The 18,422-nt window shown below is 50.8% G+C and overlaps 1 protein-coding gene across 7 annotated transcripts; it reads right to left on the bottom strand.

The window, feature by feature from the left end:
- Positions 1-13,240: 13,240 nt before the first annotated feature.
- Positions 13,241-17,150, bottom strand: LOC127299078 (uncharacterized). 7 transcript variants are annotated; one of them, XR_011750772.1, is made up of 8 exons: positions 16,795-17,138; positions 16,636-16,704; positions 16,130-16,245; positions 15,826-15,924; positions 15,570-15,712; positions 14,332-15,452; positions 13,955-14,240; positions 13,241-13,437 (listed from the first exon to the last, which is right to left on the bottom strand). XR_011750772.1 is itself a non-coding variant. In XM_071824999.1 (8 exons), the coding sequence occupies exons 1-4, from the start codon at positions 17,011-17,013 to the stop codon at positions 15,851-15,853; spliced, it is 465 nt and encodes a 154-aa protein (XP_071681100.1). In that variant the 5' UTR covers positions 17,014-17,150; the 3' UTR covers positions 13,241-13,437; positions 13,955-14,240; positions 14,332-15,452; positions 15,570-15,706; positions 15,826-15,850. The 7 variants fall into 7 exon arrangements, 6 of the variants coding, with proteins under 6 accessions (XP_071681100.1, XP_071681099.1, XP_071681098.1 ...); XM_071824999.1 differs by having other exon boundaries at positions 15,570-15,706; positions 16,143-16,245; positions 16,795-17,150; XM_071824998.1 differs by having other exon boundaries at positions 16,143-16,245; positions 16,795-17,149.
- Positions 17,151-18,422: the final 1,272 nt, after the last annotated feature.

Here is an 18,422-nt window from a genome sequence, read left to right as displayed (position 1 = left end):
CGGGTGTCAAAAGACAGTACACGACACAATAGGCAAAATGCACTCGGCAGAAGCGACACTTTCGGTGAAGAAGGATGCCACGTGGTAGATAACAGCGCCCGGCCAACGGGGTAATAATAGGGCCTTTCTTTGCCGGGTGTCTCTCATTAGACACCCGGCAAAGATAGTCTTCGCAGGTACACGGCAAAGCCAAATTTCTAGACAGGCGTGAATCATCCTACCCACCTATGCTTTTCTTTGTCGTGTGTATTACGAAAAACACATGGTAAATAAATCCTTTGCCGTGTGTATTCTAAAAGGTACACGGCAAAGACCCACTTTGCCTTGTATTACATCCATAGTTTAAAATAGCGGGCTATCTCATTTAGCCGCAATTTTTTTAGAGGCTATAAAAGGCTATAGCCGGGTTATAGCGGGCTATTCCATTTGCCTTGTATTACATCCATAGTTTGAAATATTTTTGTCATATCTTACCAAAAGAAGAGGAAAACTATGACTCAAATACGATTCGTGATACAACTTATTTAACTATTCAAGACAAACAAGTATTCAGATATGCAACTCACAAGTTTTATCTAATTATACTGAACGCAAATTTGGAAAACAAGAAAAAAATAAAAGATAACATAAATTCAAAATACAGGAGGTTTAGCGGCTAAATTAGAGGCTAAACAGGGGCTAAATTAGGCTATAGCAGGCTATTAGCGGTTTTTCTCATTTAGCCTACAAAAGGCATAGCCGCAGCGGCAAGTCTCCTGAAAGGCTATATCCGGACTATAGCCAGGCTATAGCCGTCTATTTAAAACCATGATTACATCAAGATACTAAGCAAAGACGTCATGTGTTCGCGGCGTCGAGTGTGGCAGTGTTCCACTTGGTAGACGCGCGAAACCGAGAGAGATGGGCACATAAACTGACATGCATGTTACGAAGCTAAAAATAAGGAAAAGTGAACATGTAGTTCAAATCCAGCCCGATTCCAGCGGCATCCGCGGGAGATGGCGTGGGATCCTACGGCTTTTCGGAGAGCTAGCGTGCGGTGCGGGTGTGTGGAACGTGGTGCGTAGGTATCCTTCTATCGTTGTGCACTGGTTTTCCTCAACCCTAGTTTGTGCCCCATGTACCTGCTTCACAAAAGAAATCCCGTATCAACACTTCGAAAATGGAAAACGGGTTTCCGTGGCCACGATAGCGAAACCCAGCACACTGCATTGATTCCCATCCCACAACACACGCATGTGCGCGGTATGGCCTCGTTCCGGCACACTTCACGTTGGCCAAAACCTAGCTCGTTTTACCTAAAAGCCACAGAACTCTGTAGGTGATAGCTCATTTCGTGAATACTTTTTGGAATAACTGTTGTACTCTAAGTTTGAATTTTTCCTCGCAACTGGATCACATAAAATGACAACTCGTGGAGGTCTCACATTTTTCTGATTGTTTTGAATTAGTTGTGCTCAAAATGAGATGCCTCGGACGTCCTGTTCCGCTGCGTCGAGAGTGGCGGTGTTTCTGTTGGTAAATGCGCGAAATCGTGAGAGCTAGGCATAAAATGACAGTTCTGAAGCTAAAAATGTTTTTCCCTGAAAATCACACGAGCGAGGAAAAGTGGTCACGTAGTTCAAATCCAGCCCGATTCTAGCGGCATCCGCGGGAGATGGCGTGGGATCCTACGGCTTCCCGGAGGGCTCCTTATTTTGCATGTTTCTTTCTATCCCCGTCCTTTTTCTTCTCCTCTACCACCATGGAAATCTCGGATGCGGAAGGCGGCACGGAGCAGCACCATGGGCACCCCTCCCTGGCAGACGCGGAAGGCGGCGTGGAGCAACACCATGGGCACCCCACCTTGGCGCCTGAGATGCCAATGTCCTAGCAGACCATGTCAACGGACTTGGAGGAGCGGAGGAGGGCCAGCGATTGGCGGCGCGAGTGGACGAGGGTATAGTGGGAGAGGAGGACGGAGGGCCTGAGAACGAGCAGGGCGGCGCTCCACCGAGCCACCGCCCTCGCCCAGCTCCACGAGAGGCCTACCTATGTCGAAACTTGCAGTGCGCGCATCCTCTGAGCATGCCTCCGGCATGGCCTGCGTCCGCTGAGCCACCAACCTCGCAACGCACGCATCGTCGAGCCTGCCTCCGCTGATTCACGGCCCTCGCCGATCCTGCCTCCGTTAAGCCGACACCCGCCGCCCTTCGCACGAGCAGGAGACCGTGTAGACCGGAGGGGAAGCCAGGCCGGAGGGTGCATCGGGCGAGGATCCCAGGAGTTTGGATCTCGAGGACGAATACGAAACCCTAGGCTCCTCGCGTCGCGCCCGCGCGCGACCGAGGGCCTCCCCTGGCGGTGCCCCCCTCCTAGACTCCTCCCTCCCCTCCCTTCTCCTCGCCGCCGCTAGAGGCCGTCGCCGGGCAAAGCCCGCACGGCGGCGGCGGGCCCCCTCTTCTCCCTCGCGCGGAGGTGGCGGCGCCGGCCCCCGCGGCCGGCGAGGGCATCGCGTTGGCTAGTGGGCGCGACGGCGTGGCCCCTGCGGCGGCGGCGCGGAGACACCATCGACCGGGCGCGCTCGCGACGGCGGCTGTTCCCCGGAGCGGCCATGGTGGCGGGCGGCGCGAGCTCCGGCAGGCGGGCGGAGGAAGACGAGGGCGACGCGGGTAAGTGCCTGGCACGGCGTGTAGCGGCGCGGCGCCCGTCCGGCCTGGCGCGGTGGAGCTCCGGCGTGGTGGGTGCGGCGGCCTAGAGGGATCTGGCCGCCTCGAGTCCGGGTCGGGGCAGGGGCCCCGGGCCCATTTCGAGCCCATCTTCGCCCAGATCTGCTTATCTCCGGCAGCCATGGGGGCTGCAGGTGGTGATCCCCGGTTGCGGTGTCGGGGAGATGGCCGGCCTGCCCCTCGTTCGGCGTCCGGCGGCCTCGATGCGACGCTCCTCCTCCTTTTCCTTTCCGTCCGGTGTCGAGTTGGGAAGCCGGGGTTGCGGCCCTGGAAGGTGGGAGTCATGTTGGTTGGCGGGCGAGCCAATGACTCTGGTGCTGGCCGGTGACCACGGTCGTGAGGGCGGCGTGGTGGTCGGCGAGTTGAGTGTTGTGGGGTGTAGATGGCGGTGATGGTGCCAAAGGGAAACCTTTGCCCCTCGGGCCATGGCGGCGGCGTCCGCGGACGGCGTTCCCTTGTTGAAGGCACCGTGAGGCCAATCTCCGTCCCTCTACTTCGTCCGGGTGAAAACCCAAGATCCTCGGATCGGGCGGTGGCGGCACTCCGGTGTCGTGCTCTTCTTGAAGACACCGTCTTGGAGCCCACAGTGCGAGGCTCACCGATGGTGGTGACGGAGGTGATTCTTCGGCGATCCTCGGCAAGGCTTGCTCCGTGCCCTTCCCTTGTCGAGCTTCCTTGGCGCTGCTGTTTGGTTTGTGAGCAACGTGGGTCGGTCCCTGGTGGTGGTCGGCTTCCGGTGGCGTTTCTGCGATGGAGGAGGGGTGTTGAGGCGCGCGTGAAAAATGGCTCGCTCTCGGGTGAGTTCCGGCCTGACACTGTAGACTCCAGCTCTACTCCGAGTCCTCGTAGGCGCTTTGGCTGAGCTTGTTAGTCGCGCTTCCGGTTGTAGTTTCTTCGGTAGTTCGTGTGGGTGTGTGGTGTCGTTCTGTAAGCTGGGTTCAGCACTTTGTATCGTTCTCGCCGTTGGTGGCTTTGTTAATTCAAAGTTGGGCACTTGAGTGCCTTTTATCTAAAAAAAGGATCCCAGGAGCAGGGGCGGCGCGTGGGAAAAATTAAAAAGAAAGGAGAGAAGAGGTGTTGGTGACAGGTGTGGTTGGAGAGGCAATGCGGACGTGCGCGCATACATGTCAAATGGTCCCGGTATGGGGTCAAACGGACAAAAAAAAGAGGAGCGATGTCGGTTTGCTACCTACGGTTGGGACTCATTTTTACGTCCAGGAACAAAAGCGGACTTAATTTGTCCCTTTGAGGTCTTTACTGCAGATGGACTTATCGTGCTCCGCTCAGTCACAAAATAGTAACATAAAATGATAACATGCAGCAAGGCAAGAATGCAACACATGAAATTATAGGCAATAGCTATATCCTATCATAAAATTATGGTGTATTGATCGAAATTGCGTCCTTGTATTGGATGGGAATACTTCTCCTCTCACTCTTTCATCGTGAATACGCAAAAATCTTTCTTTGCATGAGCATATATTGGGCAGCTTTCAACGAGAGCGGTCCGCAACCAGATAAAATATTTCCTCTGCCGTTCGGTAATATGTGATTCAGATTTATCTAGATTTGTATGCATCAACACTAAGAGCATCTCCACTCGGCTCCCCAGCACCATCTCGCCAGGCCGAATTTTATCGTCGGATTCATCTAAAACTCCCACCGCGGACCTAGAAGCCCATAATTCGCCGGATTGGGCCGTTTTTTTTCATCCGGCGATCCCAGGCCAAACCCAACTACCCGGGGAGCGCCTCCGAGCGCCGGATGGAGAGAAAAGGGCGTGAATCGACGAGAAGACGCGTGAAGAAACCCGCCTTGCCAGTGGCCCCGTCCGGTCAGTGACACACAGCATGGTTAACCGTCGTCTCCTCGGATTCAACACGCCAACTCAGCTATTTCGCGTCATTACTCACCGGAGCGGCAGGCCAGTGGGCACGCAGCGCGGTCCACCGTCATCTCCTCAGCTTCGAGGCGCCAACTCAACTTCTGCGCACCACACGGCCACTACTTGCCGAAGATATATATTCTCCCGTTCCCCCTTCTTCTTCCTCAATGATCCGCCGACAGAGCGCCCACTCCCTCACCTCCACCGCACTCCACTCTTTCAACGATCACATGGCCGAAAGATTCCCCGACGGCGGCGAGCGGGTTCGGCCTCCATTCCCTGCATGACTGGGAGGTGTGTCTCCTATACGAGGCGAACTACTCGGTGCCGCCCGATTTTCGCGGGCCGCCATCATGGAGGCTTATCATCGGCAGCTTCTACATCCCTCTGACATCGGTGGGCCACGCCATGCTCGAAGAGGAGATCCAGGTCACCCTCTCCGTACTGACAGACGAGGAGCAGGCCCTGCCGGAGCGGTACCCGGAGAACTACACCGCATGGGAGGCCTACTTCCGCGAGCGATACGAGTGGGAGCTCGCGTCATACGAGGGGCCTCCGCCGCCCGCGAGGAAGAACTCCGAGGGCATGTGCTGCTTGTGGAGCGCCCCAGGCCACAACCTCGCCGCCGTCCTGGAGATGCCACCGCGGACTCCGTCATCCTTCTCCCGGCGCCACGGGAGCTCCTCCTGGATGCCACGACGGATGGTGTCCACCTCTTCGTCCTACGGGTCGGTGTCGCGCTCGCGCTCCACGGGCTCTGCGCCGCAAGCAACGCCAACAACCCTGCTCCGCGAGAGGTGCCCGTCGCCTCCGCGCGTCCGTTTCATCCACGTCAAGCGCGAGCTTGCAGAAGAAGGAGCCCACGCTGGCGACCTCCCTCGACGCTGAGGATGGCGCCATCCTCGAGAGGTGCTCATCGCCTCCGCCGACCTCCAGGTGCCGCTTGATGCGGCACTCTCCTGGTCGAAGGCAGAGTGGGAGAAGGAGGAGGCGGAGCGCCAACAGCGGCTGCTCGAGGAGGCAGCGCCGCGCCCGCCGCGTCGTCGTCATCGACGACAACGACGATGATGGGGGAGCGCCATCGCCTCCGCCTCGGCGCGTCGAGGCCCCAGGCCATGGCAACAGCTGTTAGTCGCATGCGACACCGTCGAAGGATGACAGCGGTGGCGGCAACTACACGGCGTTCTATCTCCAGACCGAAAGTTTCATCCATCCAGCGCTAAATAGCGCCAGATTTCGGCCCGGGGAGGCGCCAATGAGTGAAGATGCTCTAAAGTGCGTCTAGATACATGTGAATCTAGATAAATCCAAGTGGCATAGTTCCGGACAGAGTAGATAGCTTCTCCTCTTGCAAAACACATGTGACTCATTGGTCTTTCATGCACGTACGCAAGTGCATGCATGGCATAAATGGTAAGACAGTGCGCACAACCCTGCTCATGCCCCCATCCGTGCGGTGCGATCGTTCCCTAATCATCCAACGGTTCCGTTTCTTTTGCTCCCCCACCTATCCCTTTCTATGTAGCAAAAAAAGTCGCAAATACCGTCTTAATACATGTCTCGTATGCAAGTACGTCTGCCTACATCCTCCTCGACGCTGAGGGCCAATGTGCCATCGGGATGCTCATGGCCGGCGACCTCCATGCCATCGAGAACAGGGACACAGCCTGAGAGGCTGAGACGACAAGATGGAGCCATGGAGGCTGCTAGTTCGTCGCGAGTTCTGCCTTTCTCCTTCCAAAGATTCCAAACGACATAGCAGGCAAGCATCATCGCTGTTTTCCGAGCTTGCTTGGGAACACATTTTTGGGTCTTGACCCACCAGGATTTCAGGGAAGTGGCAGTCTGAGCGACGCTCGCAATGTCGGCATTGGAACTAGCGACGAGGGACCATACCTGCTTAGCGTATGGACACAGCAAGGCAATGTGGGCGGTGGGCTGCAGTTTCCGGATCTTGATCGCACATGCAACAGGTGACAGCGCAAGGCCACCCTCTTTGGAGCAATCTATCCGCTGTCCAATTTCGATTTTGCAGAAGCAACCACATATAGAATTTTACTTTGCCTTCAATCTTAGTCTTCCAAAGTGATTTAAGTTGTGGCTTCGGGGTACGTCCAATGAATTGACAGGCATATGCAGAGGAAGCAGAATAATGTCCATCAACAGTTAAGGTCCAACGTATAGAATCTGAATCTTCAGATAGGTTGATGTTCTGAATCATCTCCCAAAGAGTGATAAACTGATGCAATTCATTGTCTGAGCTCGACCGTTGATTTGTAAGGTCAGGGGAAATGTCAGCGACTACCTTGGTTGCTGGATGGATGGAGAAGAAGCTGGGTGAATTTCAACTTCCTTTGACGGACCAATACTCCAATTTCTAGGATCGATATACAATTTGTGTCCATCCATTCTACTCTCTCTCTCTCTCTCTCTCTGGTAAAGCTAGCTAGCTATGTTTATCTGTGCAACCAGGACGTGCTCAACCACATGCCTGTGCTAATAGGTGTACTACGGCCTATCTTGTGGTGCAGCTTGTCATACACTAGTTTATGTGTCATTTTTCTGATATATTTTGATGTGTGGCCTTTGCCATCCCAGTATGATTAACGTTTGTTTTCACTAAAACATATATGTGATATTACGAGTAGTTTTCAAAACGTCTATTGTCAAAATGGGTGCATGCATGGAATGAGGGGTAATAAAAACGTCTATTGTCAAAAAAGGAGTAGGTTTTCACTAAAATTTTAGATGGAATGCTAAAGTGAAGTCTTTCACAACCTAACTCCCTGAGAGGTTTCAAGCACCTCCGGAATCGACTTGATCGGAGCTCCTGTGCAAAAGTTAACAATATGAATCTCGTAGCATAAAATAAAGACCCTAACAATATGAATCTCGTCGTAGCATAAAAACTATCACTAATAGTATAAAACAATTACAGGTAGTTAATAACTCACTCTTATGGCATAGAAGAATGGCGTGGTAACGAAATGGTGTATTTAATGATATGTAATAACTATCTCCTAGCATGAAATAATAATGTGTGGCAGCGAAACGGCACATGAACTAAGGGTTAATATTTACACGAATTTAGTCCCGTTTGAGAGCCTAGTATATGGGGGCATATACATAGGTCAAGACGATGCCTAGGAGGGTAATGGGGTCTAAGAGCATCTCCAGTCGCGTCCCCAAAAAAGGCCCCCAAAGATTTTTCGTGCGCCGGACATTTTATTGGCCCTAGTCGCGCGCCCCAAAGGCCCTTTCCGCCCGGCGCAGTCCAATTCGCTGTCCGGTGCCCTGAGCCCATCCCCGCTTCATAGGGAACGCTTCGGGCGCGCTGGACAGAGCGCGAAGCGAGGCGGGGAGTGACGGGCCCGACACTTCATTGACACACGAAAGAAGCGTCGCAACTTTGTCTTAATGGTGACGGAGTGGCAGATGAGACGTCACGTTGGCGCTGCGCCTCCTCCACACGTCGCCGCCATTCGTGCGCCACCGCGCGTTCCCGCTCTTTCTTCCCGCGGCTTCTGGCCTCTTCCCGCGCTTTCTTTCAGCCTCTTCTCGCCTCGCCGGTGCCTATAAAAGGCCTCCTTCGCTCAATGGACGCCACCACAGCCGATGGCATCCCTCTATCCGCCGCGACACATGCCTCGTCGCCCGCACACCACCTACACAATGATGAGCCGCGCCATCGATGGCCCCGTGCCTCCACAACCGTCTCCACCTCCACCTCCATCTCCACCACCACCGGAGTTCGACGTCGACCCAGAGCTGGCGGACAACAAAGCGTGGGAGGAGGCGGCGCTAGAGGCCACCATAGAGGAGTTCAACGCCACCACGAAGGAGGAGACGCGCCTCCGCCCGGCAGAGGAGATGGGTGAGCGGAGGCATGCAGAGCAGCTCCAGCGGTGGCGGCGTGCAGACGAGCTGGAGCTGCGGCGACGTGCGGACGAGCTGTAGGTGCTGCGGCACAATGAGGACCTACAGGAGCGGCTGTGGCTGCTGGAGCTGACCAGCAGCTAGGGGAGGAGGCGGTGGCAGCGGAAGCCGCGGCCTAGGAGGCGGAGGCGTTGGCGGCAGCGGTGGCGCAAGTGGAGGAGGAGGACGACGACGACTTCGACTGGCCCGACGACGATGGGCCAGACCCGGAGGAGGTGGCGGCGTGGCAGTGGGCGATCGTCGAGTTGTTTGAATCGCAGAATAAGCTGCAGGATGACGCTCCTTCCCGCGAGGAGGACAACGATGCGTGGGTTCACCATGGCGTCGAACACTCCCTCCGGAAGGAGCAACCCCAGAGGGAAGGCGACGAAACGACGAACGAACACCGGCGTCTTCTCGTCATGCTCTGTAGGGAGAGGCGGTAGGCGGCGCATGAGCAGCGGCGGAGGGGAGGCGATGAGGTCGTCGAATGCACCGCCGGGCGGCTAGTAGGCTAGGGTTAGATGATCTAGCCGTTTTCATTCAAACTTGTAAAATATAATCAAATTTGAATGAATATTTTTATTTTCATGCATCTTTATTGATTTGAGGCCTCTAAACGCGGTAGCGACGCGCTCCAAACGTGGCACCAAGCAACAACGTGCCCCAAACGCTCGATCGGCCGACGCGATTTAGGGGATGCGACTAGAGATGCTCTAAGATGGCTTCGACCGATGGCGAGAGTAGCATGTTTGTTATGACGTGGTGTTGTTTTCATCTACTCCAACCGTCGGGTAGTCAGTGCAATGAGTCGCCTTTATCGCCTATGCTTGATCTGCAGCGTGCGGGACACGGGCGACTCAGGAAACATTCTTGTTGCTCACACGTCGTCCCGTCCGCTTGGCGAGCTAGCCTATCGCTGAGACAGACACAGAGTTCAAGCTAGCCGGAATAATGGCACCATGGCTATTCCATCCAGAGTGGCAACATAGGTGTTATCGTATGTGGATATGGTTCTCACACATATGAGCAAGCCGAACGTGGATATGGTTCTCACACATATGGGCAAGCCGAACGAGACACCAAGGGCGACCACGTATGTCCGGCCTCCGGTGGGCTGCTCCGCCTGAGGGTGTTATCTGCATCAACATCGACACTGCTTTGTTTCCGGGAGAGCGTCGGATGGGCTGCGGGGCCGAGGCGTTGGCGGTAAGGAGGGCACTAACCATATCCAAGGAACATGGTGTCTCCAGGGCTGTTTTGGTCTCGGACTGTCTCTCTCTGATACAGCGCATTGCCTCAAGACAACCTGATCGTTCTACTCTTGGTACGATAATAGCTGACATCAAATCTCTAGCGTCGGATTTCGAATCATGTACGTTTAAATTCACTCGTCGTGGACTGAATGTAGTGGCACATAAATTGCTCGATCTGCTGAGCCCCTGGTTTCTAATATTCCGGTAGGTGTGATTCCGGGTTACAGTCGGGGTGAACTATGTAATGATGTTATTTGATCAATAAAGTGTCATATTCTCTCAAAAAAAAAGGTACATGCAACAGACAAATGCTGGTGGCTTCAAAGTAAACGGTTCAGGCATCACGTAAATCATGCCATGACATTTACATGCTATAATCAATTATGCATGCATGCCTACTACGGTAAACCAAATGGCTTTAAAACGGCAAATATTCATTAACCCGAACTTTTGGCTCACGGTTGCTACCCTCTCCGATAAATCAACGGCCCAAGAATGCCTTGAGATGGGCCTACTAAAACAATAACAAATTGGCAAAAAATGATTTTATTCACAACTAGGAAAAATGCCGGTGCGTTGCACCAGGAGAGAAATACAGAATGCAGCATCATGGTGATATCACAAAAATATACCAAAAGATGTAATATCATAACTATACCCGAGCTTGCTACGGTTGACTTTCACTATCAAAAATCAGTTTTATTAACTGGATGAGCGTTGTTAACGGGAACAAAGGCGGCCTTAAGATAAAAGTATGCATGCTATCTTTTACAGAGGTAAAAAAAACATAAGCAATCTGGGTTCACATATTATCAAACAAATCAAAATCATGCAAAGAACTCTAACAAATGAGAGGATATTAGTCCCGGAAAGCATTCCTGAAAATTTCAAATTGATAAATTGATTTAGTTTTAAAAATTACTTGATGCTTCGAAGCTCTAGATTTATTTTAAAATTATCAAGAAAATGCATAGATCGTTTGTCAGCAACAACTCATATCTACATGAATTGATGTATTCCTCTAAAACGATTGTGAGACTTAGGAGTCAACCATGTACACACGTAGTAACTCTTTTTCCCGGTTGAATTGATATTCTGTGTCTTTTTCTTTCTTCCTCTTAGGTGAATGAATAATAAAATTTTCAGTGCAGACAAAGCTTGATGGGCATCAAATTTGTACATAGGAACGTTACCATATTTCAGTGATCATTGGATTTATATCCTACGCCGGGTGTGCAGCATGTAGCTTTACAAATCTGCCGCAAGCATAGTGCTGCATGTCCTCTGAAACATGCCCGCCGTAAACTTGCCAAATGAGACATGCAGTCGATGGTACCATCTTTCCGACTGAAAATTAAACTGCTTCTAGGACAACTATATCCAGCTGCATCTCTCTCCTAATTGCTTCTTTTGGTACCAGCTTGTCGTCCGCTTCCGTAGCCTTCCAATGAACGGGTTAAAAGTTGCTCCAATCCGTTCCAGCAAAAGCTTGCAAGTTGCAACCCATGTCCATCTCCTCATCGAATCGGCCCAAGCACTGGATAGTTGGTGGCGCCGGTGAACATGACCTGTACCGTGGCCGGAGTTCGTCGTCGCGCCCGTGACCATGACCTGCATGCTGAAGGAGTCAGCGTGAGCAGGATGACATGTGAACTTTCCACACGATAAGAATTAAGAAACACGTCATGCTACACCAGCGACGCCGCCGTTTGCTGGCCTCGCCGCGGCCGTCAACACAGGAGCTGCACAGCGTCAGGATCCTCCCAACCGAGGCCATGTCTTGTTCTGCCGTACCTCGTCCGGACGTCACCGCTAGGGATGTTGTGGTATGGCCTTACGGTGCTGGACATACGGCAAGGCCGCCTTGGCCGCTTCCTATTCCTTACGAGGCAAGATCAGCAAGCCAACGCCGGCGCCAGCTCGACCCGGCAGAGGCGCGCTCTGATCCGAGATATTTGGACGTCTCCAATCTCGACGTAAAGAACATTGTGGTTGGCTATCAAGCCATGGCGCGCGAACCACCGCCGGCTTGGACTCGTCGAGCAGCCCGACCACGTCGAACGTAAAGAACATTGTGGTTGGCTATCAAGCCATGGCGCGCGAACCACCGCCGGCTTGGACTCGTCGAGCAGCCCGACCACGTCCTCGTTCGACGCTTGTGTGTAGTAGTCGAATCGAGGGACTGGGGAGATACGCTGAGGCAAACGAAGTTTGAGTCCTGCCGTGTACGTGCTTTACGATACAATGGTTAGCTATTTGAGAACGCTTGATCGGGTTTCAGCTGGACTCGACTCCATACTCGGCCCGGTTCAGTAGTTTTATTTTCGTAATCCCTAAACATCGGAGCTAAGACAACTCACGACGGATTGGTCAAAGGCGCCTAATCACGTGGACGAAAGCGCAAACAACGGACGAAACCAAGAAACCTTAGCTCCTTTATTATTAGGTATATAGATACATGGCAATAACGTCTCCACATACCTGAGCTTGCATTATAGGGTTGGTCCCACTACTCCCACCGATGCGTTAGCGTGTGTCTCAAGCTTCACACGGCCAAGCGACACACGCGGCGATGCAATCAAGCAAGAAACCACAGGACGAATGCATGTTCTAGGCACTAGTAGTCCACGATTACGAGGAACACTTGGATATGAGATTACGGGCAGTATCTAGGAGCTGATGTGGAATTAGGACCCGTACTAGTCATGAGCATTAATAGTGCAACACCATTTTATCTGGTGCTAGACAAGGAGCACTACTACCAGATGTGCAATAAGAAGAACTACTAGTATTAAATTAGCAAACGCTATCACGAGCAGCAGCTAAATTAACAAGCACAAACAAGATTAGCAGCTTCAAAATCAGACGCAGGGTTTATCATGTCGCTTGAAATAATGAAGAAGGATGGCAGCTAGAATAAAGAAGATATCATGTCGCTTGAAATAATGAAGAAGGATGGCAGCTAGAATAAAGAAGAACTATGCCAAAACAGCTACCTCCGACTGCCATATTGACCATTTCACCAATCGATAGCACAGAACATTGAAAGCTCTGGGCCAAATGGTACGGAGGCTGAAAAATTACGAGCCTTAAGAATGAGCCTGGGAAAAATACTAGCCTAAAAATACGAGCCAAATGGCACGACAAACATTGAAAGATCAATACCAAATTATTGTAGTTGTCCCGGGACAGATGTGATGCAGAGACGGCAGTGAAGGGAGCACCCATATGCTCCTCTGCAATTCCCAAATATTAATGAAAGAGAATTACGTAGCAGGAAAAAAGATCTTTGAGAAAAGTAAAGAATTGTTGATTCCAGAATGAGCAGTTCATCTTAATTGTTAGTAGCTAGAGTGTTAAAAAATTCCCTTCGCAAATCTTTAGACAGATAGCAAATAATATAGCACGATCAATTCATCATCAAAACGATATTAAGGCATATATAGCAGATTTCAACTTAAGATTTAGACTCCAGATTTCAAAAATCACAATAGATCATTAACAGTCCAGGATATGAGTCCAAAATAACAGGTCCACCACCAATACAAACGAAGCTAAACCTTCAAACATAAACTCGAAACGCAAACTGGCAGAGTTCAGCTTCCATTTCCCGTTCTTCCACCCTTAAGTCATGAACCAGACAGCATCCTCCTATGCTCACAGGCTTCTAAACCTGCAATTAAGAAACATGAAGTATGAGTAGTACAAGAAAGGAAATGTCGTAGCATTAAAAATTAAATCAATATCACAAGTAGAAGTGATTTCAAAGCATGAAACAAAAACAGATCATAGTATAGCTATAATTATAACCACAAGTAGAGATGATAGTTCTAATTGAGCTTCTAAGCATGAAGGAGCTTGCAGGCTAGCTTACTATTCTTCTCATAAAGCATAATAATGCAAAATCGGGGGAGCAAACAGAAAAGATCACATATGCACCCACATAGTCATAAAGTCTGCCACAGAGATCCTTCCCTCTAGCAAGTAGCAACTGAAAATACTATCCGATTTCAAAAGAAGCAACACATGTAGATCGGGAAAACTACTACAGTCAGTGCCCCACACCACCGGAATTAGTCCTATTCTGCTACTGCAGTCAACCAATCAAGTAAATGCTACAGTAGTCTCTACGCTCAATCAGTCATTCAGTTGAAAAATGAAGTGAAGCAAAGCCAAAAAAAAAAAAAAACTTTTTTGCTTGTTCTGCAATGTATCTGCAACCGCAAGCATCGCAATCTGGAATGGGCTTGGTCATGTGAGGTAGACACCTTGCCACCCCTGGCTCCAATGCTGAAGCTATCCTAGCCAGCCTTGCACATGTCCCTGGATAAGTGGTGGGCAGCTGCAGCTCAGGCAGGCAACCACCAGCTCTCCCTTCGTGCCTACCACCAACATTCCTGTGCCGCGGCGAACTACTACAGCCTCCCTCCTGTCATTGCCGAGCGCCACCGTCGCACCGTTTTGCTCGTCCCCAAACTGCAACCAACACATGATATGAACTCAGCTATCAGACGCAGTCCAAAAAATCGGAGGATCTTATGGCCTCTAAAAGCATAGTATAGTTTACCTTATATCTGGCCTGCACTGCTGAGTGGAACCAGTGGATGACATCCGCTCGACCACCAAATCATGGCCCTATCAAGTCAAGAGAAAGCAAGCCAAAAAGTTTTAGATATCACCATGTTCTCCAAGATGGCACAAATTCAGAAATGGCCAAATTCAAGTGCCAAACAAGGCATGGTGCTAAACTCATAGGCACATTGTTTTCCAAGATATCACTCATCGGCACAAATACAGAATTGGCCAAATTCAAATCCCAAACAAGGCATGGTGCCAAACCAATGTATATCATTTCCGAACTTTTGCAACAAAGAGTACAACTTCCCCCCAACGATTCGCACAAAAATAAGAGTACAAGTTTGAGCTTGAGCACAAGATGTGGCAAGCAGGAGAAGTGACAAATGGTTACAAAATGTAAGTTCGATTGATCTGGAGCACAACACAGTAACAGCACCCCCCTCTACCTAATCAGCAAGTAGCAGTTGAAAAATCCTTTCTCGCTTCCAAAATAAGAAGGACCTGCAGATCACGAGTACCTACAGTCTGTGCTTTTTTGCAATCAGTAGAAAAGCAAGCAATACAGCACAACACTGCAATGAACACATCAAAGTGACTAAGAGTCATCTTGTGGCCTTCGGCTTTGACAAAATATAACACAACTTCTAAGGAGCTGTAAGCTCAAGATGCAATAAAAGGGAGACCATCAGAGGCTTGTTGCACCAACTGACGGTACCTCCCTGAAACAGTACGCAGTTACAGAACGAATAACAAGCAATAGGAGCAGATCACGACCAACTGCATCCCGCTGGGAAAACAACACTCAAAAATGGTAATAAGCAGTAAGAGGAAGCTGCAGATGGCATCGCTGCACGAGAGAATGAACACGACAACCGGCTGACACGGAGAACGCAAGTAACTCTTACCAACCACGAGTAGGCGAGCAGAGTGGGTAGTGGACTGGAGCTCACCAGAGGGTATTTGGAGGCAACGTTGCGGCGCAGTGTACCCGGAGTCGAGGCAAGAACTGGGCGAGGTACTCAATGAGTTGGCGCTGCTCTTGACTGAGACCTGGATGCCCTTGTCGGGGCTTGGCAGCAGCAGCAGCAACAAACATGTTTGTTTAAGTTGCTGAACACACATGGTGCCACGGGTCAGCTAATAAGCAGGATGCGGACACACGATGTACAGTAGATATATTTGCAGCTGGGTGAGGTGAATACGGGGCACACGAGGTGGGAAACGGACCTTTTGCGGGGGCTCAACGGCATCTCCATGGGCCACCACCCGTCCTCCACGAGAAGGATACAGACAAGAAGGATGGAAATTAGATGATTCCAAGTAGTGACATGAACGAACCCATTGCAGGGCTGCTTGAATGGCGCCTGTTTCTTCATGCAGAAAAAGGGAGGAGAATCAGATGGAAAGGGTGGTGAGGGAAAGAAAGACAAGCAATGTAAAAGCTGAACCATTAATTCAAGGTTGAGGTCGGAAGGGTATTTACCAGAGTCAATGGTACTGCAGGTCCTTCAGAGGTTCCCAGCGACGACACGGATGTTTTGGAGAAACTGGAAGCATTTGCAGTCCTTGATGCAAGCAGTGTCTGAGATGGAAAAGTTGATGTCATGCTCAAGTATATGTATGCATAAGCAACAGCAAGAAAGATATAAACAATGGTCAAGTTATGCAAGAGACGGATGTATTCCCTGAATTAGGTAGTTTCCTTAATTGGGAAATTTGCATCAACCGTGCAACAGAACCAATGTAAAAGCTGAACAATTCAAAGGCTGAGGTAGGAAGGTATTTACCACACAAGGTAACTTGTATCGTATCGTGGTGCAGAGAGAAGACAGTTCCCAGCAAGGAAAGGTTGCAAACAGTGGCAGCAAGACGTTTTGGTAAAGCTAGAAGCATTCCCATGTATCTGAGACAGACAGAAAAGTGCACGTCATGGTCAAGTACATATACATACACCGAGTAGCAACAACAACAAGAAGAAAGATGTAATGTTCAAGTTTTATTATGTATAAGAGATACTAATTAATTGGTAGAGCATTTACAGAGAAGTTGACGTCATGGTCAGCGACATATACAGATACAGCAAGGTCAAGTTATGTAGTACAAATTAGAGGTAGAGCATTTAGAGTAGACGGATGTATTCCCCAATTTAATTGTGAGATTTGCATCAACCGTGCAAGGCAGGATAGATGATGGTTGAGTTTTCGGTGTGAGCAAAAAGAACAAGAGTATTGAGGTGCAGATAGGCTAAAGAAATTAGTGGAGGCATGGAGAGGTGCAGGAAGGAAGGAAGGACCTTGATGAGGACGGCCTTGTCGGAGCAGAAGAATGTGCTGGTGATGCAGAAGGAGTCGTGGTCGTCCGGCTGGTGAAGAAAGAGGCAGCATATTTGAGTCCCGTAATAATTTGGGGAAAAAAAGAGAAGAAATTTTGCAAGGGGAGAATCGGTTCATACCATCAGCTTGTGTGGAGATGGTCGCCGGAGCTCTAGTTTCCGCGGACGGCGAGGTAGTCGAAGGGGGTGGACGCGTGCGCCGGCCGCGTCGGCGTCCCCTTGTTCCCTTGGGCCGGTCGAAGCCCTGGCCTCCATGGCGGCGGCCGCGGGGAGAGTGCCGTCGACGAGCATCGAGGGCGGCGACTGGTGTATGGTCCGCCGAGTTGGAGGTGGATCCATGGATGTGGTGGGTGGGAGAGCGGCGGCGCGGGCGGTGGAGAGAATGGGAGTAGAGAGGAGCAGCTAGGGTTGGATGCCTTCCTTGTGTGTGAAAGAGGCGCGTTGGATGGATGGATGGCACTGGACGGTTAGGAAAATAATACAGTACGTAGAGTAATACTCCTCTGCACTCTGGAGATTCGTTCGTTTCTTTTCTTTTCTCCCTCCTCTTCTTGAAAGAAAGAAAGAAAGAAAGAAAGAAAGAATAGAGCGCGGATTTGTTTTGACTGTTTGTGTCTGTGTCTGGTGAGCAGCAGGAAGGCGCACCAGGGATCGCTTTGGCTTTGGGCTTCCGTTTCCCCCACCGCGCACGTGATAGACCCACCGAAACCAAACAAAGGTACGGGTCGCGCCACTCGCTGAGAAGGACAGCAAGGCGGCGGTCACGGCGATGCCCAGCGACGGGATGTGGACCAAGCGGGTGCCAAGGCGGAAGCACCAGAAGCTGCTGCTCCCCGGGGCGGCGGCGGCGCAACAGAGGCGCGTCGGAGTTCGAGAAGCGGCTGGTGATGGAGATCTACAAGTCCATCGTCGCCTCCAAGGAGCTCACCACCATGCTCCACTCCACCGCCGCAACCGCGTCGTCATCAACCTAGCTAGCTAAGCATCATGTACCACCGCCGTGCGTGTACGTGTCAACAACGAGCACAACCGCATGTCGATCTGAAGCGAGGTTTTCAAGTTCGTTTGCTCGCTTCCCTTTAGATTATTGCTGCTACGAATTACTCAGTGGAGTAGTAATTAAGCAGTCGTAGTACCGTGCTATGTGTTCGTCCCATGTAAAGCTGTAAGAACGAGAGAAATCCCAACCTGTTCAAAGTAGTACCAAGGCATCCCAAGTTTCAAATGCCTCCACCATTTGGTCTTGTGCACGTTCTTGTCAAGGTAATCTTTTCCATGGCTGCGTTCATAACCATCCGTATCGATCGTACGTCGAATTGTCCGACTTCAGGACCATGTGTTTTGACTGGAAATGCTTGGGAATTTCCAACACATGCGTTTGACAATACAAATACAGAGAATATATATACGTCATGGGATTCTTATCCCTGATGGATATTTCACTGTCAACTTATGCACGTGGCTGCGTACGTACTAGCGGAATGGCAGTAGTCGTGTACTTGTATCGTTCATCTAGAAGAGAAGACTAGAAGCATAGCAGATGCGACACGACACGAGTCGGTTGAGTGTTGAGAAACTTGTGGTTATGATGCATTGATATGGGTGTGCGCTCTTACGTAGTTCGTCAGGCCTGTCACGCCTGTCTTTGATACATCTCGGTACGAGTACTCTGTGGTCCACTAACTGCAAAGTGTCAACATGGATCCATGGGGCATGCCCCGAGTTTACCGATCTCCGCAAAGTGTTTT

Source organism: Lolium perenne, chromosome 1, assembly GCF_019359855.2.
Source record: "Lolium perenne isolate Kyuss_39 chromosome 1, Kyuss_2.0, whole genome shotgun sequence".
Classification (NCBI taxonomy): domain Eukaryota; kingdom Viridiplantae; phylum Streptophyta; class Magnoliopsida; order Poales; family Poaceae; genus Lolium; species Lolium perenne.
The sequence above is the reverse complement of the archived record's forward strand: the minus strand, read 5'-3'. Positions and strand labels throughout refer to the sequence as shown.